The following is a 21,130-nucleotide window of genomic DNA, read 5'->3' on the forward strand; positions in this document are numbered from 1 at the left end:
AAATTTTTAGCTGTTTTAAGATGATAGTGTTGTTGGTTATTAACAATTAATGTCGGAAAAAGGACATTGAATTTACTTTTTAAAATCAGACTTACAATTTCGCTTAGTTTAAGGTGCGTTTGTATCTTGTCCGTACTTTACTAGATCTGTAAGCCACGCACTTCGCGTCCACTCGGTTTGCGTGGCTTGTAAACACGAAGTCTGAACTGTGATATCCGGTTGAAGCAAATGTCTGCAGCTGTCATTCGTTTTAGTCAACGCAATTTTTTAGTGTGTACAACATATCGAAATTCGTTATGTGAAACACAATTGTCATTCGTTTTAGTAACACCCTACTAGAGAACTATATACAGACATACTGCATTATGACTATTGAATACAGAGCCTCAACAACTGGAATTGCCTGTCTTGTGTAATTATTAGATTATAGTTATTAATTATCTAACAAGTTTGCAACGTATATGCACTTATCTTGCATGTAGGCCAGTATGTAACAGTATGTACGTAAAGTTACTTCTTATGTACCGGTTGTGAACGTAAAATTACCACGTTCGTACGTTATAAAAAAATATTACGTACGTATACGTAGTATTATTACGTACGTACGAAATATAAAAATAAAAAATCCTCCCTAGAGCTTCGTACTATTGGTCTTGTACTGGCTAGACTTCCAACTTTACCCAAAGGAGATTAAAAAGTTAACAGCATGTCAATGACTGGGGTGTTAATGTTGAGGTATCTCCACAGTTTTGAAGTAGGAAATGTAATAATGTTAGTTTTAAAGACAAACAGAAAAGAAATTTGTCAACGCCTGTTTCTCTCACATCATACATATATGTTTGCTTCAAGTTCACTTTGGCTCATTAAAAACGTGTCAACTTAACATGTTGTTATCTAAAAAACGGTACGCATGAACTCGATGCAAAGTGGCCAAATTTGTGCCGTGATCAGTGTGTATGCATGTGTATGAAAACGTGCAAAAGCATTCAATCTATCGACGGTGTCATTCAACAGTGGTAGTTTAGGCGCAGGTTCCCTCTAATTTTAATTTTCTTTCTCCTGTCTCTTTAATTATTTATCGTGTGTTCTCGAGGCACGAGGGCTGTCTTCATCATTTTCTCTCTATCTCTCTGGCTGTCGGTCGGTATGTCTGTCTGTCTGCCTCTCTCTCCACCCACCTCTGTCTCCACGTACCTCTCTCTCCACCGCTCTCTGTTCTTGGCTTACAAAAATTAAACTTAATCAAACATCCTGGAGAAGTTTCAATCATCTTGTTCCCAAAGAGGACTGACATAAAAATAGATTTACTTTTGTTTATTTTTCACTTTATTATTGTGACCTTTTGCAGAAATTTGGAGAAATCAGAATGGCTACTTCAGCCAGCTTACACTAATGTAAAGAGGGGATACTAACAATTTTAACCAAAGTGTTGAAATGAGCTTTTGTGTTCCAGTATTTTCAACACTATCAACCACTGCTTGTAAACTGTGCTACAACCTGGCGGTGATAAGAGACTTTATAGATCCAAACGAACACTAATGATTAATAAGCACAGGCTACATTTTGCAGGTGAATGGCAACCTGAGTGAACAGACTAAGTCATCCCAGGCACCACTGTTAATAAGACCACCGCAATCTTGGTCACCGCCGCTGTTGTTAGGTTGACCACGCTCCCATTTGCTATAATAAGATCGAGACTGATCCGACCAAACCCAGTTGCGTTCCCGTACGATTTCATTATAACCCATCCAGGAATGCTGTCAATAAAGGATAAAGACTGATAGATCAAATAGAGCCAAATACGTTCCTTTGTTCAGGATGAAACACAAGTGTGTTGTCTGTATTTTGTGACGTCATTATTACATATATATATAGGGGCGTATATATAGGGGCATTTGGGCGTGTTCCGCCTCCATCTCAAAACTTTCTGGCTAAAAGGGTTACATTTTACAACTCACGCACCCACGCGAAGTCGTATACACTGGCAACATTTCAAGTTGTATATATTATACACAAATGAAGTTAAAATGATGGAATGATAGCACAACTTTGCAACTAAGCCCACTGACCGAAACAAAAAAATCTCAAAGGGGGAGGGGAGACCCCTCCTGGGTTAGACGTCAGCCAAATTTCCCCCTCCCCACTCTACAATTTTCCGGCTACGGACCTCAAAATACACCGTACTATAGTACTGTCATGCAACCAACGATGTCATCTGGGATACCAACTGGATTGCTATACTTGTGTTCATTTACGATGTTTATAGACAAGAAAATGTTTGTTCTTGACAAAGAACAGTAGTGTAAGAGTGGTATTTTCATCCGTTCGGGCTAATTTCTGAAGTATATAGGCAGGGGCGTCAATCCAAATTGAAAAGATGGGGGGGGGGGGGAATAAATGACTGAACATTGGATAAACTGAAGGAATGTGAGCGTAGCGCACACCGCGAGCGCGTTGGCGCAAAGCCGTTGTCTGGTGGCATCCAGGGACCGGCCTTTACCATGGCTCCTAACGGGGTCTAGGGGCGACGCCCGGCGGGGTTCCAGGGGGTGGATTCACAACTTAAAATATTCACGATTCTTTCTGTTTGGTCCCTGAATTGATATTAAAGCTTTAAAGAAAGCCTTATCTATTCAACATCCGGGTGTGACTTAGGACCTTTACCATGAGTAATAAATTGTAATTTAAAGCAAAAATGGAAACAATTTTCTTACAGAGATGTCTACAACATGCACACTTTTGGAATCATAAGTATATTTTATGTACTATTGGTTAAATTGGCACATTAAAGGAAACATAAAAACCATAAATGTCACTTCCCAAGCATTGAAAGTTGTATCTAAACATTCTTAGATTGAGATCTCATTTTTTTTTTAGAAATTTACACTTCCAAAGAAAAAGTTAACTTAAAAAAAACTTTATTCGGTAAAATCAGTTTGTATGTGAAAAACAGGACTTAACGTTACTTTATAAGCTCAGGTGCAGAATTCATTGTTTGACACAGGTAATTCACCGTAATTGATATATAAACGCATGCTAGGGCATTCTGATGGTAAGCCAAAACAAACGCACTGTCATCGCATCCGCGATCGTGTGTGTATACACGTGATGAGCGGTTAAAATAACCCTTGTGTTCTTTATGAACGTCAATCCTACAATACGTGCCAAGATTCTTGAGGTTACACACTACTGACTATAATGAAATCGGAAGATATGATATGATCATTTCGCTAAAACTAACTGAAATAACGCATACTGTCCAGGCGTTCACATTATCGTAGGCCTTCTTTTATTTAGGAAGTGTAAATCTCACGGGGACAGCTGCCCCTACTTAACCCGCCCCCACCGCAAACTACGGTCCTGTACTTGGCATCAGTTAACTTACTCACAATTAAAATATTTTGTGAACATATGTACATAACTACTTAACTAAATATTGAGATACAATGAGTAACAGCAATTAACACCCAGGCTTATCAAACTATGTGAATCTGTCTCAAACTACTAAATGAAATATATAATTATCTGGAGAACACTTAAAACTATCACGAGTGGCATTGCTAACCAAACTGAATACACACGATAATTTACATATAGTGTTACATTGTTTGTACGTGATGATACAACTACTATAATATATATATATATATATATATATATTTATATATATATATATATATATATATATATATATATATATATATATATATATAGTTCAACTGTCACCGTCACGGTCACGTGATCATGTTTACTCACCCTTCTGGCGGAAGAGGGTTCTCGCAGATTGTCCACCAAAGCTCGAACAAAGGTGTTTTCAAGTTCCGAATCGATTGATACAAGATGAGGTAACTCTCCGGGTACAAGCCGGTTGCAGTATTGCTCGGCTGATAACCAACTCAAACGAGGGTTGTTAATAAACCTTTAATTAACGGATGAAAAAAATATCGTACACAATTTGCTACAAAATAAAGTAAGCAAAACTGTATGATGTTAACCATGACTTACTCGGTGTAGCCAGTCAAATGCGATAGTGGTATTACTTTCAATTAAGATATAAGAATGTCTTTTTCTTCCATTAGGGCAATCAAGTTCCGGTAGCAACTACGGTAAAATACGCACTGGGAAATGAGGTTCATACCGTCAGCATTTATACACTTCCGATTGAAGAAGAACCAAGATGGGGTTTACTGACGTGGGTTTAACCTATGTATATATATATATATATATATATGTATATGTATACACATGTATACACACATATATATATATATATATATATATATATATATATATATATATATATATATACTTATGAAAATATGTAATACATCTTATTACTTCACGATCTCACCTGTAACAATGCCGACGCCAAAATGTCCAGTGAGGGGGACATTGAGCTTCGACTTGAGCGTCACAGAGTTGCCCGAGGCCGCAGATAATCAGAAATATCGTTGCCAGTCCTCCTTTGCGAATCATTTTGGAAGTTTACTGTAACCGAAGGTGATGAAGGTGGAAATGAAATTCACTGGCGACGAGTGTACAGTCAGATGACATGACAATACATAATCATTAATGGATCTTAATTATATTTGCCAAAAACCAATTCCCGAAGCCACCCCCCCCCCCTATTCCTCCTCCTTTCACCCTTCAATATTTACAACTGCTTCTTAACATACAAAACTTATTGACTGAAAAGGGGCCTTCAGCAAAATTAGGAAGAGTTGTTATCTCAAAATTGTTGTTAACTAACGTCCTTTATTAATTTCAAGAATCCTGGGGATATATTTTTTCTCCAGCATGAAGCCAGTATGGCGATGGTAAAAGGCCCTTTATTGAGGTCGGTGATAGGAGGAGGTGGAGCTTGGAGTCGTGTTTTAAAACACCTCACTTAAATTTAATCAAAATAACAAAATACAATATTCCAAAAAAATAATATGTTTGACAATAGTTTTTAGAAATAGTAAACAATAAGTGTACAAGTAAGATTTATACTACATAATGTACAATGCAGGTGTTGAGGAAATGGTGTATTTGTGAAGATCAAAACTTTCTATTGCAGTCTATATCAGTGGCGTATAATTTACTCATCATAGTCAGTGTCGTAGGAAGTATCAACACGCGAGGGGCTAGGGAGATAGCCGGTGGGGATTGGGGGGGGGTCGACCATAGAACTTTTGTTTTTTATAGGATTTTCACTGGTGGTACGTCGGCCAAATGGAATTTCAACCTCTGGTATTAAAAGTTACTACTAGACGACTATACTATTTAACCTCCAAAATTCTTCTTCATTTGTAGATGAATTTTATCTATTTTCTCAAAACTTTTGAATTTCTTTTCGTAACTTTTCGAAGTTCTGTACGGACTATTTCGACTTTCACACCACAAATTGTGACTTTTTATCGCAACATTCCGACTATATCATAACACATTTTGGAATATGCTCGATATAAAAATTCGATACAATTAAAAAAAAATATTCGAAGTTTAGACTTTTCTGGCAATTTCGAATACTTAATGACAAAGCTTCAGAAATTACAATATTTATATTGATTCTTCGACTATTAAATTTGGACAATTTTCTCGAATTTCTGTATCAGCCTTTGACCTTCATCAGTAAATTTGACTCCATTAGCAGAATGTAGACCTCACGTTTACTGTTTTATTGTGTGTGTTTTTTTCAAAGTCGAAGCTTCCACACTTTTGTATCGAAAGATTGGAGCATTTGTATCAAAATTTCGACTTATTTTGCCAAAGTTCTGATTATTTTATTTAAAAATTTCGACTATTTGATCATAACTGCGTTGTCAAAACTACGACTTCCTTTTTATCGAAATTTAATCTATAGTTCCTCAAAGTTTCAAATATATATCATATATTCGACTTCTTGGACCCAACTTAACCTGTAATGGTCATTTTTCTTGAAATGTTAATATTTTCTTTCTACATTTAAAACCTTTGCTTGCAATTTCGGAAGTTGTATGTCGAAATTTTAAATGTTTCATCTCAAAATTGCCACCTTTTACTTCGGTTTTCTATTGATATTGTTGCCTTTTACAAGTAAATTTTGACTGTTTTATCGAACTTTAGGAGAAAGGGCAAATATATAACGAATTATGAGATATATGAAACGAGTCATTTTACAGCTTGAGTACCTGACACCTGTTGTTTATTGATGTTGTTGTTCCCAATGCAAAGGATCCTGCTGAATGACAAAACGAAGCCTTGAAGTGCATCATTAGTTGATGATGTCAGACAGCAGAAAAAGTCTACTGCCCCGCCCCTCCCCTCCCCCACCACCCCAGCCCTACACCACCCACACCTTGACAATTGCAAGGGTGACCCTCCCTCCCATTTTTCTTGACCCCCTGTTTCTAAACGCCTACTAAGTTCCTTCGTATATTTAATATAGTTTAAGACTGAAAATGTTTTCTAAATAAAATTCCAGAAATACTCAAGTTGACCACAGTCTTCTCTTGGGTGCGACATTCGATTTTCAACCAAAAGTCAATAATATAGAGTATCGTATCTGACTGGTGAGTATAACATAATATATTGGAATAATAGACTCCCCAAACTCAAGTTGACAAATAAGTTACATTGAACTTGAAAGATATACATTGTAAATATCTACTGAAAGCATTAATTAAGACCTACGACAAAGTAGCATTTGGAGTGGTGTTTAATGGTAACGAAAACGACCTCCAAGCAACATGCCAAAATGTATGTAAGGTTAATATCTCACCTGATTGAGCTCGTTACAATTAGATTCTTGAAGGCAGCTTGTAGTCAGTTGAACAACAGAACGGGAATGAACACGGAACTATCAATTTATATCACATGTCGATGTAATTGTAGGTGGGGCATTCATTTACGCATGCGCGAATAACGAAATGGGTTGCATTGAGCGACAGTCGAGTATATCTGTTTTAATGTGATTGTGCTTCCGCTAACCGTCTCATAATTCAGTGACATTTGACACCAACGTTGTCTATCTTCTGGAAGTTTCTGGAAACAATATATTCTCTAGTTAAGAAACTTCCTTCCAAGGTCACCTGAATCATGATATGGAAACATTAAGGTTCCAGCAATTCCCTGACTGAACATAGACAACTTTTCCACGATAAAGAGAGTCTATTCTATAAAAACAAACTTATTAACTCTCGCGAGGTCGAACAGTGGTTTAAGGGCCTTTGCCCATGACGTGACAGCGTCAATTGACCATATCCTGCAGGCAAATTGACGTCACTGAAACGTGGTGCTTAAGCTGAACAGATTAGGGAAGGTGAGGTAATTCCGTGCCCCCGCCACCCCACCCTCGCCCACGCCCTCTCATTGCACACGACAGTGCCTCAGCATCTCTATTTGTATATTCTGCTACATCTGAAGCTGAGAGGAGCTCGCGATGGTGAGAAACTTGAATTTCCACTCAAGTCTAGTACAACTTAAAACATTTTCGAAATTAATTTAACTTACAGAATTACAGACTTACAGAAAAAGAGGGTAAATACATAGGCTGGGACCCTAGATATAGTTATCATATTCTGATGGTTGCTTTATATTTCCCCTTTTGTTCTCCTTCTTTGTATAATATAGGATCGACTTTAGTCAGTAATGCAATTATAGTTTGTAGCTCTTATCGTGTTCTATTCTTTAATTAATGTGAGTCCCATGCATGTCTTGGGAGTAATTTTAGCACTCTGCCCCCTGGCACAATCGGTCCTACAATCTCGCATAGCTCACTGCTAATCGTATTTCTTTTCGATGCCATTTCCTTCCTACTAGGCCAAGATTGCATGTTCCCATTTATCGTACCCATAGCGCTCTGTGATCTTAAAGTTTTGTCATTTAGTGAAGATGAACTAAGTACACCGTACACCGCCATTTTGAATAAACCTTCAACCTTTGAGTTCTGACAAGACCTAGTAGGCCTACCCACAGTCAAAGAATTATTCACTCTACTGGTAACGTCCGCAGAGATATTTACAGCTTGTAAATTGTGCGATTTTTCGGTATCTGCAGTGTTTGTGTAAGTTGGTACATTACCAGCTCGGGCGATTCGTCGAGTTACTTCTCGTTTTGCAGGTCGATGGTGATATGACGTAGGCCTACTTTTGGACCTGATATTCAATTGCTGAGATCGACGTTGATGTTTATCAGTTGCAACTAATTCGCAAAATTCATGCAAACTTCTCGGTTGGACAAGTTGATCAAATTCTGCCGGTGACAAACATTTTAGCTGTTCCACAGATCTTGGTCGTCTAGTTCGGCGAAAAGTTATTCTCATATGTTCTGGAGATTCGATAAATAAATTTGTATTTGTTTTCTTTCTGTCTGAGGCTAGACTTTCAATGTTATCTGAAGTTTTATCTTGAGAATCTCGATTCGTGGGTAATGCCCTAGCCCCCTCACAACCTGCATCCTCGGCATCACTAGAGTCAGCGGAAGAAATGTAAGGCATAAAACTAGACCTTGGTCTTTTATTTTGCTCTAAAATTGTTTCTTCACAATTTGAACCAGCAATTTCGTCTTCCTTTTTGAAACTATTTCGAAACCTTTCCATAACATTCTTTAAACGTAAATCCTCAATCTTTGTAAGTTCTTTCTGTAGTTGATTCTGATGACTATACTGCCCTCTGTTTGATCTGTCTCTAGTCCGTACACGGATACCTTCACGTTGAAATTTTCTGTTTCTTGATTGTGACATTATTATTTTCTTTTTGCAAAGTAAACATCCAAATATAAAATAGATATAAATGTATCAATATTCGTAACGAAGAGTACTTCCAAAAATGAAGCGTGAACTTTGAATACGAAAAGAATCAGGTATACGGAACAGACAGTTGCTCTCGTAAGCATATTTCCGTTGTGAAGAATATTGGCATTTTCTTTCAACTATATCACTTTACATGGTTGATAATGATGCCATTCTACTTGCGACTCTGCATTTGAAGTCGGAACATTGAAGCTATAAATAGTGTTATACTTGAAAGTGCTTCAGAGTTTGAATGTTGTAACCATGGAGGCAAAACAAGTATTGCTTTGAAGTAGGCTAGTAAGACAAAATAAGTAAGCAAAATAACACTTAGTCAGTTTACAAGAAAATGGCGAATTGAAAGCGGCCCATGTACCTCTTTCTGACGTGATAACTGTAAAACAAATATTGAAATAAGAAGGAACTCCTTTTCTTGCGACCAGTTGATTATAGCTGGTTAGCTTTTCGCATTAATGAAATCTCCATGTTTGCTTTAAGCTCCCGAAAACAAATAGTACACATTCCTTTACTTTGTTAATTGCTCTATCAACTTTCCCGTAATCTCAAAATAACACAAACTGTTGAGATTGCTCCCATTGATTTTCTGTGTATTAAGCGATATGTCCTTGCATCAAGAGTTTAAAGACACATTTATGCGCATGCGCACGTTCTAGTCCCGGTCGCCCCGTTTCAACTACGAGATATCGATATTTGTCACTGGGAATCAAATTTTCAAGTAAACACAATAAATTCGGGACTCCCTATTCGAGTTAACTGAAACTTGGTCCAGCAAGTTTTTATGGTAAAATTGGCTAAATCTATCAGAGGTGATCGTTTTTTTTTTCATTACAGCGATAATTTGTTTGTTACTGTACTTATTCATTCTATAACGTGTATATGCTACAAAACTGAAAGTAATCTAAACTAAACTAAGAAGCCGTACTGGAAGCCATTCAACTTTTACATGATCTTCTTTCCACTATGACAATGATATAGAACTTTCACTATCGTAATCATCCATTTACCGTCCATATTCTGACGTCATACGCGGACATCAGCTATCACCGTAGAGCACTGCAAGAGACCACCAGGTGAACTCATAGACAATACCAAACACTAACAAATCCGGACAAAGAAGTTGCATGAACGTAAAAACATATTTCTCACTTTCAAAAAGTAGTTTATATAGCTGTTAATCTTCCCAAACCAGTTCAACATTGACTTGCCAAGTATCCTATTGAACTGGCGGGACCTCCATGGTAATATATTTCCACCTCATAATGTCTCTTCCTGCAAGCATGCAGAACACCATCAAACGTTTTCATGAATGACTTGGCGCGAAATATTATAAAAAAATTAATTGTGTGGTAAAGTTTCGGCTGACAATCTTAACAAATATGAACTTATCGTTATACTAACAAGGACAGCGAAACAACCGCCTGAGAAAAACAGAATATTGTTCAAACTACAATATAAGATGGCTGTCAATGATTAACCCCAAACCAAAGAACTAGACGGAATCTTTGCTCCAAACCCAGACGCCACGATCAGACTTAATTAAAAAACACGTCCTTTTCTCAGCTATTTATAGAGATCGGAGGATCTAGTTTCATTCGCAGTTTCATATGCAAAGCTGAAAGTACAAACTATGAATTGACCTTTGGTGTTCTTATTCAATAGAAACCACAGGGACTTGAAGAGAAAGCTATTTGCCCTTCTTCCACGTGTTTGCTCTAGTTATGAGGTAACATCTTACATTACGCATTTCTTCATCTTTTGAGAAATCTGCATCCGTTTGAATTGTTCTCTTTAATCGCTATTTCATGTGCCTTTGCCTCGTTTAAATTCTAGCCTACATAAACAACTTCAATGCAACATAAAGTACTTACACTGAAACACAAGTTTCCAAAAAAGTTAAAATTATATATATTGTGTATAAGAGACCACGAGTTGAACATTTTGTACAACTTTGACGTCCGGTGACTTCCAGTTCTACATTTTAACACAAATTTGGAATCCTTTCAATTTAGTAAGTTATTTCAGATGGGAAAACCATAGATTGCTCTTGGATGAAAAACCCACCTTACTATGACCTTGCCGGGGATCGAATCCCAAAACTACCGACTGCTAAGCCTCATTGCTTCAAATGTCACCGCCTTATCCACTCGGCCACAGCACCGGTTATGACTACTCATTATAAGCTACATAATGCTGGTGGGGGTGGGGTGGGGTTGGGGGAAGGTGTAGTTGGGGGTAGTGTACTCTGCTGTTAACAATATTGCTAGATGCTAGTCACTTGGTAGATTAAGGATACAAGCCGATGAAATATATGCTACGAACTCATTCAGTTGGCCGGCCGTTAACCTAACAGGAGAATTAATATGGGAAGCCCTTTTTTGGTTTGGCCTTTGTAGTCATGATGGGGATGAATGCGTGTATGTGTGTGTGACGCCTTGCTTGTAAACACAATATCTCAAGAAGGGAAGCTTGGACCAGTTTCATATTTGGTGTATAGTAGTACCACTTTAAGTAGAAAAGCCTATTGTTGAGGGGATGTCAAGGTCATTTGGGTCAAATTTGAAAAACCTTGTAAACGCGATATTTCAAGAAGGGAAGCTTGGACAGATCTCATATTTATTATGTAGGTGTGTCACGTTAAAGGTAGTCTGTACTGGCCCCAAATTAAAACGGGTAAAGTTACTCTCGAGGTAATAAAAAACAGTCTAAGAATTTTGACCAAAGGTGACTATATTTGAATATCTGGCATATTTGGGGCCAAAATAACATACCTTTAAGTACAAAAAGCCTATCTTTTTCGGTGTAGGTCAAGAGTCATTCGGGTCGGCAGGGGTCACATTGTGAAAACCTTGTAAATGCAATTTCTCAAGAGGGGGAAGCTTGGTATGTATGTGTCCCACAATGAGTACAAGAACCCTTTAGTCATTAGTAGAGATCAACGGTCATTTGAGGTCAAATTGTGAAAACCTTGTAAACAATATCTGTATATGCTGAGTCAAGGGCGTAGGAACGGGGGGGGGGGGCGCCAGCCCCCCAGTGAAAAATATGGGGGGCGGAAGTATCGTTCCGCCCCCCCCCCCCGCTCCGCAAGTCAGAAAACCCCTTTTTCATTTCCAGAGAAAAAAATCTCATTTGAAGCACCAAATTGCATCTAAGGCCAGGTGAAAATGCAAAATTCTTTACAAAATGGCGTGGGTGTTGAAGTGTGCTATATTGCACCAAATTGCATCTGAGGCCACCTGGAAATGCAAAAAAATTCCAAAGAGGAGGGGGACACCCCCTACCCTTAGACCCCTCCCCCAGGCCAGCCATCAGTCTTCAGCCCCTCCCCCCACTCAAAAGTACCTTCTTACGCCACTGTGCTGAGTACAAGAAGACATAATTGCCCATTTCGGTCATCAGTTGGCAATGTGAATATTGTTTGTCACATCTCAATGCATTTTGATGTACTACTAAAATTGAAGTAGGCCTATGTTGTTCATCCTGGCTATAGTCTTTAGTAGGCCAAGTCACATTCATATAAGATAATTCATGTAACATCATCGAAACCACCATCCAAGTTTGTATTCTGGCAAAGTTAGTTGCGAAACTACGCTACTTATGTTTAAGCGAACGTGAAATGTAGAATAAGCCATCTATAAAAAATATTTAATTAGGTTGATGATATATATGTATTTTTGGCGGGGGAGTGGGGGGGGGTGGTCTTGAGAACACAAAGAATCCCTTTCCCCTTTGTACGGGCACGTTCCATTAGTTACTGATTCTAATAAAAGGGAGTTGTTCAGTACATGATAATAAATTTGAATGAGAACATGTGGGAGCCTTGGGGCATGTGGAGAGAGGTGGTCCCCGTCCTTCACGAGTACCCATTAAAGCAGGGTGGTCCAACCTACTGCCCGCGGGCCACAGTGCGGCCCGCCGCAAGGTCCCGTCCGGCCCGCCAATCTCATTAATTTACAAATGTACTTTTACCCAGGAATTCTTTCTTGATAAATTTGAGAGATCATTATATCTCAATATGAAGATTGTTTTGATACAGATCAGAAGGCTTGTGAAGTGTCATTTCCTGCAATCTGGGGATCTTTTGGGCAATTTTTTTTCTTGCACACCACGCGCCAACCTACGGTGGCGCTCCGCTTGTATAGTAACTTCATTTCCCATACCCCCTGACAGACCCCTAGTGGGGCCACTGAAATTTGCTGCTCTGGCACGAAACCCTGGATATGCCACAGGAGCTTGTAGGCTCATGCGGCCCCTCCTTTATCACAATCATTCGAGGTGGCCCCTCCTCGTCAAAAGGTTGGACAACCCTGCATTAAAGCATTTCTTTCATTTTACCAGCTTCCCCTGCTTAGGCAGTATTATCAAATCAACCGACCAAGTCAAACTTAAATTTAGACCAAGATACCCTCTTGAAGTTTTCCAAACACCTTTTGCGAATGAAATTTACCTCGAATAATTCATGATTCCATACGATCTAACATTCAAGCACCAAGAGTAAGTTTGGTTAAACAACCAATGACATGGAAACGTATGGGGTGTGCTGGAGGTTTGTTTACTTGCTAGATAATAAGACGTTTCTATAACGTGGTCGCTATCGAGGAAAACAGTGCTAGGGGAGTTTCGGTCAAATGAAACTTGTAGATTAAGGCTTCACGATTGCATTGTGATGAAGTTTTAATTATGGATCGATATCCAAAAATCATATTTTGCTCTTTAAAACCACTTCTTGATACAAACTCCTGCGATAAAGGTTCAGGCCCCTACCTTAATCAGTCAGGGGAAATTTTGATTTAATTTTTTTTGATATATTTGGGGGAGGGGAAGTTGTTCATGACAGTAATCTTTATTACATAGACCAATGATGATGGTAGCATTTGTGTCTCCTTTAATCTAGAGCAGGATAATGGGCAGATTATGGCATGGGAATGGAGGAGAGGAAAACGGCTTGTAGACGTATATTGGAAGCCAAATGGCATTCAGAGAAACAGGACTGAGTTCAGGGGTGAACAGTTTGAAGTAATTAGTAATTTTTTATAAGGTTAGTCTCAGACATAAAATATGGGGGATCAGGAGTGCCAAATATCCTCTGGAGGCACGGCCTCTAATTCTATGTTATATGCTCATGGGTAGATGAGGCACCTCTCAAGCAAGCATAGATATAGATTTCAAATCTCAAGTACAGATGCCCCTAAAAGCAGATCTAGGAGGTGGAAGAGGGTGGGGAGCAAACAAATATTTTAGTCTAAATATTCCTAAGAATGAACCTTCTAAAATTGTCATATTATTATATTGGAGGGGTGGTGGAGGGGGGGGGACTTCCGTACCTCCTAAATTGTTACTTTGGAATTCAACAGTGAATCCTGTTTTATAGTCTGTCTTTTATTTGAATTTGCTTCAAGCTGGTGGAACAATACTCAACAATCAAATACAGAGAAGGTACCTGTCAACATAATGCTACTATAGTCTATCCAGACGACAACTGGAGGTATAAAAATTAGGTATTAACATTCAAATTTTGTATTTAACATACAAAATATAAATTTGGGGAACAGCAGATTTCCAGAGGACGAAAAAGTTAACAACTTGTTAACTAAGAGCATCCAACTGGCTGTAGCTGAATAGAATAAAATAGAATTCTTAGTTAGATTGAGGGGTGACCCGTGAATATTATTATTTATTATTGTATGTTAAAAATCCACAAAAAGGAGCTTTAATTCCCTTTTGGAGATGTTTTGCATTTGTTTGCTCCTAAAGGGCAGACCTGCTCTTTTTACTATATTTAGAGTCTCATTACTATTTTCAAAAAATTTCGACCCTTATTATGATGCTTACTTTGCATGGATGTGATTACTGTTTATAGAACTTTGCACTGTTAAAATTTGTGATCTTTTGACATTTGCACTTTTCTTGCTATTTCAATTGTGTTTGACATTTTAACTTGAATAACTAAAATGAAGATATAGGCTTCAATGACCCCAGTGTAGCTCCATGCTAGAACAAGAGTTCTAGAAACAGTGACCTCAGAAATACAAGTGTTATTCATGATGGTGCAGATTGACACCATTTTTTTGAAGCAGTTCATTCAGATAAATAAGGGCACCGTCTCTGAGTTCCTTTCCTTCTGGTTGGTTCTTCGACAAATAGCTAGATTCGATCTGAAAGGAACATAGACAATAATAAATATTCCAAGAGAAGAAAGTAACATTTTCTTGATCAATTCAAGGATTCGTGACCACAGACAGTTAAGCAGTACACTAAGATTTGAAAAAAGAAAAACTGTTTTTAGGTTGCATAAAAAAGTAATCATGGTGTCCTTACCCATAATGTTTGATATCCGAGACTTTTCATCAATTTGTCTTTTAAATAGTAAAGTCCTACCAAATGACCCTTCTGATTAGCTGCTTGGCCTTCTTGGTGAAGAATGTTCAATGCCAGGCTGAAAAGGAAACAATTTATTTAGAATTCAAACAGGACTATTTATAAGCATAAAAATAGTTGTACAATTACAATCAACTTAATTAATTAGATAGTATTATTATTTGATTACAACATAACAAACATAGCATCTACGTTTGTTAATCTTTCTCATACAAAGTACCTCCTCTTTTACAGATGGACTCAGCATTTGAATGAGAAACTTTTTTAACTTTATTCCTAACTTATAGAGCCAATTGTAGGGTCTGTATGTCACAAATGCTAAACAGATGGCAAAACATACTGTTAGTATTGAATAAAACTGTATCATGATGAATAACAGTTTTCTTTTTTCTTTTAAAAACAGTGGGGACTATTGGAGTACTATATATTACTGTGATAAGCTACAGTCAGGTTACATCTGGTGATTGAGAACGTATAAAATTTAAAACCCTAGGAAGTAAGGTTTTTTTTAATCTTTATATCTTTGGTCTATATATCTCATTGTTCTTTGCAAGACTTGTAAAGGGGGTTTAAATTGCTGCAAGTAAGCAACTGATTTGCACTTAATATTTCATTTCACAACATCTAACGAAAGTTAGAAATTGGGAAATTTTCTGTAAATAATGTATTCTACTTCACCCTAAAATGAATTACCATTAACCTGTTCCTTATCTCTAGTTGCAAGAAGTTGGCTCTATATTCAAATTGAACAGATATAAAAATCGGTACTGTGATCTTTACTTAAAATGAAAAATGATGGGGAAAAAATGAGACATTTCAAAGGTGTTGCCATAGACCAGAAGTGGTTGGCATGTCGAGTCAGTGTGAAATGTTGAACAGATGGTTGTAGAAACAGTACAGCAAGAGTGCAGTAGTTGTGTGTAGCCAGGTAAGTGAAAAGCAAATTTCATCCTTATGAAAAGAGATGTTGATCTAAACTGGAATGAGTAGCATACCCTTTATTGGTTGGCTTGAGATTGGTACTCGATGACATTACAACAAAATCTGATGGAAAATAAAAGCACATTATTGAGTCAATCAATATTCTTACCTCGTAAAAGGTATCAGGACATATATTTTCTTTCCCCTTTCTTTTCAATCAATCAAGTTTTCACAAATATTAAACTAAATTTTGGAAGGACAATTTTACCAATAAATCCCCAACTGGAATTTTGCCAAAAATTAAACATTTTTGAATATACTGTACCTGCGGTAAGTCCACCTCCTAAATCAACCTCTGAATTCCATCTGCAGGATCTACCAGAATCCTCCAACAAATCAAGGACCAGTTTTGATTCGAAGCTGTGGTCGTGGCGCTGAGTGATTTTCCATGGATTGGGTAGTGGTTGAGTTAGCTGATCATTGCCATCAATGGTAGGATCAGAATCAAAGGTACCATCCATGCAACGAAGTGTTGCGATCTGTAAAAGGATCTTCTGCACATTTGCAGTCCCTGTACAAACAGAAAATAGTTAGGTAATTTGTACCGTACTGCTGCATTGTTAGACTTGTTTCGGTAAGAGAGTAAAATGATAGCAAAACGAACTTGAAATTATGCTTATAAAACAGGGCTGAAAGAAGGGGGTCAGTATATAAGGCTGGACTCAAAGGGGTATATAAAACTAAGGGTAGTATGTAAAAATGATAATATAAATACAGGTTTGTATTTTAATTGATATTAACCAAGTGACACAGGGTTTATTTCTGAACTTGTTCACTTTAATAACTAATTTGAATATGGTGTCACACTTTCTGATTGAGACTATTTCCATTTTAAATTCTGGCAGTTTTCTGATTCAAGTGAGCGATCTGGCTGGACATCATCAAACTGATTTATTATGAACATATTGCAAATAACGTTAATATGCATTCCCTGACTTGGAGGAAATTTGATGAAGCAAGATTTCATACATTGCTTACAGTTTGATCAGAACAATATACAGCAACTTTACCATGTTTCCACAAAAACCATGCAACTGCTGTGTCATTTAAATTAGAAAGCAGTAAAATCAGTTGAGAAAAGAATTATTCATAGAAACTAAAAAGACTTCATGTAGAAGAACACACCCTTAAAAAGAAGACATGCAGAGATATCTAGAAATATGACAACACACACAGGTAGGAGGGCGTTGTGGTCAAGTGGTTAAGGCAGTGGACTTGTGATCTTAGGATTACAGGTTCGAGCCCTGGCCAGATCATTGCGTTGTGTCCTTGGGCAAGGCGCTTTATCTCCATTGCCTCTCTTCACCCAGGTATATAAATGGGGACCTGCGAGGTAACTTGTAAATATAGTTGCATGTGCCGGTTTGTGGCTGCACCCTATGGGAAGTCCCCGGGGGACACGTGGTTGTGGTGCACTGTGGTGCCCCAGGAGAGATTGATTGAATTGTGCACACTTTGGTGTGTGGGTGTGACAAGTTACCAATGACCAGGGGTTAATAATCAGCGCACTGAGACTTAAGTGTGTATTTGGGCTTTATAAGAACTGTGTATTATTATTATTATGAAGCGTATTCACACACAAAATTTGGAAGGAAATTGTCAAGTCAATGTGCATACGGTCAAATAATTTGTAACATGGTTAGATCTGTATGTTTCACTTAAAATAATGTTGATAATATTACAAACACACTGTACTCACAAAGATTGCCTGCTTGAAGATATTCTCTGGCCTTTGCTTCAAACCTTGGTCTTGTCAGAGGAGGTTTGAGGTTATTCAAGATGCTTAGATGGTAGGAAGCATCAAGAGCATCTACTTTCTCTTGCATTGTAGCACCTGCTGCTCTTTGGCTAAAGAACACTTCACATTCTTTGTGAGAAAGCTCAAGGAACTCATCAAGTTGATCTGGCTTCAGATTTAGTCTGGTAAAATACCTGGAAGTTGCAGCTACGAGAGATATCTCAACCATTAAATCCTCGTCACTGATAGATTCTACGACATACCTACAACCTAGGTTTGCTAGGTCGGCATGGTGATATCTTCCATTACTTAGACCATTAAACACATTGCAGAGGGAGTAACTATCGAGTTCCTGGAAGGAATGACTGACCCGGTCTACGAGATGTCTCATCGTATCCAGATTGAGGTATCTAAATCTACCCAGCCCTTTAATCAGTCTGCACACATCAATGGCAGACAAGTTTCTATGATGTTCACCTACGTGCTCGCAGACTGCTTCGACCGTTTCTCCAGACTGCACCTTCAGAGAGTTCAGTGCTTCGACAACTTGACAACAATCTTCAACTGTGACAGAAGGATCCAGTTTGAGCAAAGCTATCAGTTTGTTTAGAAGCCTCGACCTGTCGCTCCATGAAATATCCTTCCAAGCTGTCTCTAGGTAGGTGACACACTGCCAAACAGCATCGGCTTTCACGATCATCTTTGGAACGATCAAGATCACAGCTTTCCGAAGAGCTTGGGACATCTCAGAGTCCACCTTCAAACGACTAACAATTTGACAAAACATGGCAAATGTTGCAGAAGACATTTCATTAAGTCTATGTTTGGAATGTTCTAGCAAAGTATGCACAAGAGCACTGTTCTCTGGAACACCTATTTTTATTAAGGACCTAAGACTACTCAAGAAAGTGAAATCATCCATATGCTGTGCATCTCTGAGACACGATACGCAAAGCTCGCGGAACATTGGCTCTGCCGTTTGCAGCTCCTTTCGTTCACTTATTTCAGCCGGAAGATTTTCCGGATTGAGTTCCCAAACTTGGGCTAACTGCTGCAAGGCCCTACTGGTATGGATGTCTGTCATGAACTGTTTATTATCTTTGCAAATGTTAAGAATAACTGTTGGACTAATAGCATTGTGAAGTTTCTCCAAAATTTCTCTTGAAAAAGGGTCAAGGTTTTCAATGCCTTCCTCCACAGATTGCTTGCCAGCATCTAAATTGGGCTCTGGAGGCCTTCCAAATAAAAACAGGCCAACTTTCTTTTCATTCAATAGACGGCAAGAGGTAGAATATCTTGATGCAACGTTTCTCTGTAGCAGCTGTCGCTGACGCTTTCTGCAACTTTTCAGTGATAAAATATAACTTGTTGTAAAAGTTCGAGTACTGTACAGAGTACATGCTTTTGCAAAACTTGCGACAACATTTTGTGGACCCATTGTATCAATTTATTCTATAGCAGCTGCCATCTCACATAGGAATTGTCTACTCACACCAACCTGGAAGGGAAAAGCAAAGTGAAAAAGAAGACCACATTATTATTAATCCACTTACGTATCATGTCAAAACAGCCATGACATTGATAGTATATCAAGTGCTTATGTTACAGTCAGACATCACATCTTCATGCAAATTAACCTTCAAACCACTCTCTAGATTAGTTATTTTATATGCAAGAATTCACTATGACAGACATGAATTTCTTGAATGTAAACAACTTTGACATCAAATAAAATGTCTGCCAATCATTTTCATTTATGGATTATTAATGAATGTAGGCTAGGCATACAGTATGTAACATAATTTTGATCTGCAGGTGAGTGCTGTATTGAGTTTGTATTTACCAACTCTCTACCATTACACTTTATTATACTATTCGCTGCTGTGGCAAAAGTGTGATTGATGCACCTTGCTCAAAACTGCCTAGACAGCATCATGTTTCAACTAGTATTACTGTACCTTGAGTTGAATCACATCTTCATCAACTGCACCAAGATGTTACATCTGCAACATGCTGATGTATGTAAACCGAGATTGCTTGAGCACTACACTAACTGTAGACAAATGTGACCAACAATCTCTTCTTCAGCAAATACCGACATACTGTGATTTTTTATTCCCTCTTGACAGTTTGATTAAACTTACATGTTATAGGTATGGTATGTTTTGTTTAGCGGTAAGGATAAGTATACCTCTAAATTGACAGAGATTTGAAAAGAAATTGATGTTTTGTGTTACTGTGCCTTTGTGTTAACTATCATGCAACTGTAATCTATTGAATTTGGCATTTTCTTGGTTTAAATATGACTGAAATTTTGTAAAAAATTTTTAAGTTCCTGAACAATAATGTTTCGTTCTATTGGAACCCTGAAGTACAGTATATTTTACCATACAAGATTTTAACTTTTCAAAATTACTAGTACACCTGCACAAAAGCGTTTCATCCCTAAATTATACATATTCAAGCTGTCACAGTTATTTAGTAACAGTTCAAAATACAGGCAACACTGTCGGCTGCGTAACTGGATATTATCACCCAATATCAGCATGCAAAAGATCAAACTCTTTGCACTGTGCAAACTTCAGCAGGTATATTTTTGCCTGGGGAAGGATTTGAAAACAGACAAAATATGCGCAGATTTTAATACTATTATCAATAAAATTGCCTTGCAGGGAAATTACACCATTCATTCATGTGTGCAGTCATTCCCCACATAAGGCCCACTTTACAGTATGGTCCAAGACTTTCATATTGAGAATGAAATTTTAAAAATATCCAGACTCAAATCTCAATTTTTCATTCTCACGGTCTTAGTCTGAGTGTTGAGGTTAGACTAAGTTACTTACTCAGTTACACTGCAGTATGCCTAACGTTACTAGGCCTAGGCCTAGGTCTTTTAGTTTTACTTGTACTTACTAGGCCTAGGCCTGACTACTACCACTATGACTACTGCACTACTGTATATGTAGGTGTGACAGAGTCGTCGACGGTAAATCTCACCAATTTCAATAAGGACAGTCAACTTGCTTCAGTAGAGTTTACGGATTCTGGATTTGTATACCATTTTCTAACAGATTCCTGCTTCCCAAATTCTCGATATGGAAGCTGACATATTGCTACCTCGTTCCACTATGTGATATAAACTGGTTGAGTATAAAACATATAATTAAAGTTTGAGCAGACTTTAACTTTAAAAGTTTATTAATTATTTATAAAAAATATTTTAAATAATAATGAAAGTATACAAACTATTTGGAAAT

General features: G+C 37.8%; 2 protein-coding genes across 4 annotated transcripts; both read right to left on the reverse strand.

Annotated features, from left to right (window-relative positions):
- Positions 1–1,299: 1,299 nt before the first annotated feature.
- LOC139966506 (lectin-like) lies at positions 1,300–6,890 on the reverse strand. Its single transcript, XM_071969582.1, has 4 exons — positions 6,743–6,890; positions 4,352–4,488; positions 3,757–3,919; positions 1,300–1,757 (listed from the first exon to the last, which is right to left on the reverse strand). Exons 2-4 carry the CDS (start codon positions 4,474–4,476, stop codon positions 1,557–1,559), a joined length of 489 nt encoding a protein of 162 aa, XP_071825683.1. The 5' UTR covers positions 4,477–4,488; positions 6,743–6,890; the 3' UTR covers positions 1,300–1,556.
- Positions 6,891–14,136: 7,246 nt separating this feature from the next.
- LOC139966507 (uncharacterized) lies at positions 14,137–21,046 on the reverse strand. 3 transcript variants are annotated; one of them, XM_071969583.1, is made up of 6 exons: positions 20,871–21,046; positions 17,832–19,368; positions 16,398–16,643; positions 16,147–16,195; positions 15,092–15,209; positions 14,137–14,928 (listed from the first exon to the last, which is right to left on the reverse strand). In XM_071969583.1, exons 2-6 carry the CDS (start codon positions 19,306–19,308, stop codon positions 14,809–14,811), a joined length of 2,010 nt encoding a protein of 669 aa, XP_071825684.1. In that variant the 5' UTR covers positions 19,309–19,368; positions 20,871–21,046; the 3' UTR covers positions 14,137–14,808. The 3 variants fall into 3 exon arrangements, with proteins under 3 accessions (XP_071825684.1, XP_071825686.1, XP_071825685.1); XM_071969585.1 differs by having other exon boundaries at positions 20,898–21,013; XM_071969584.1 differs by lacking the exon at positions 20,871–21,046 and adding an exon at positions 19,829–19,972.
- Positions 21,047–21,130: the final 84 nt, after the last annotated feature.

This window comes from Apostichopus japonicus, chromosome 4 (assembly GCF_037975245.1).
Source record: "Apostichopus japonicus isolate 1M-3 chromosome 4, ASM3797524v1, whole genome shotgun sequence".
NCBI lineage: Eukaryota > Metazoa > Echinodermata > Holothuroidea > Aspidochirotida > Stichopodidae > Apostichopus > Apostichopus japonicus.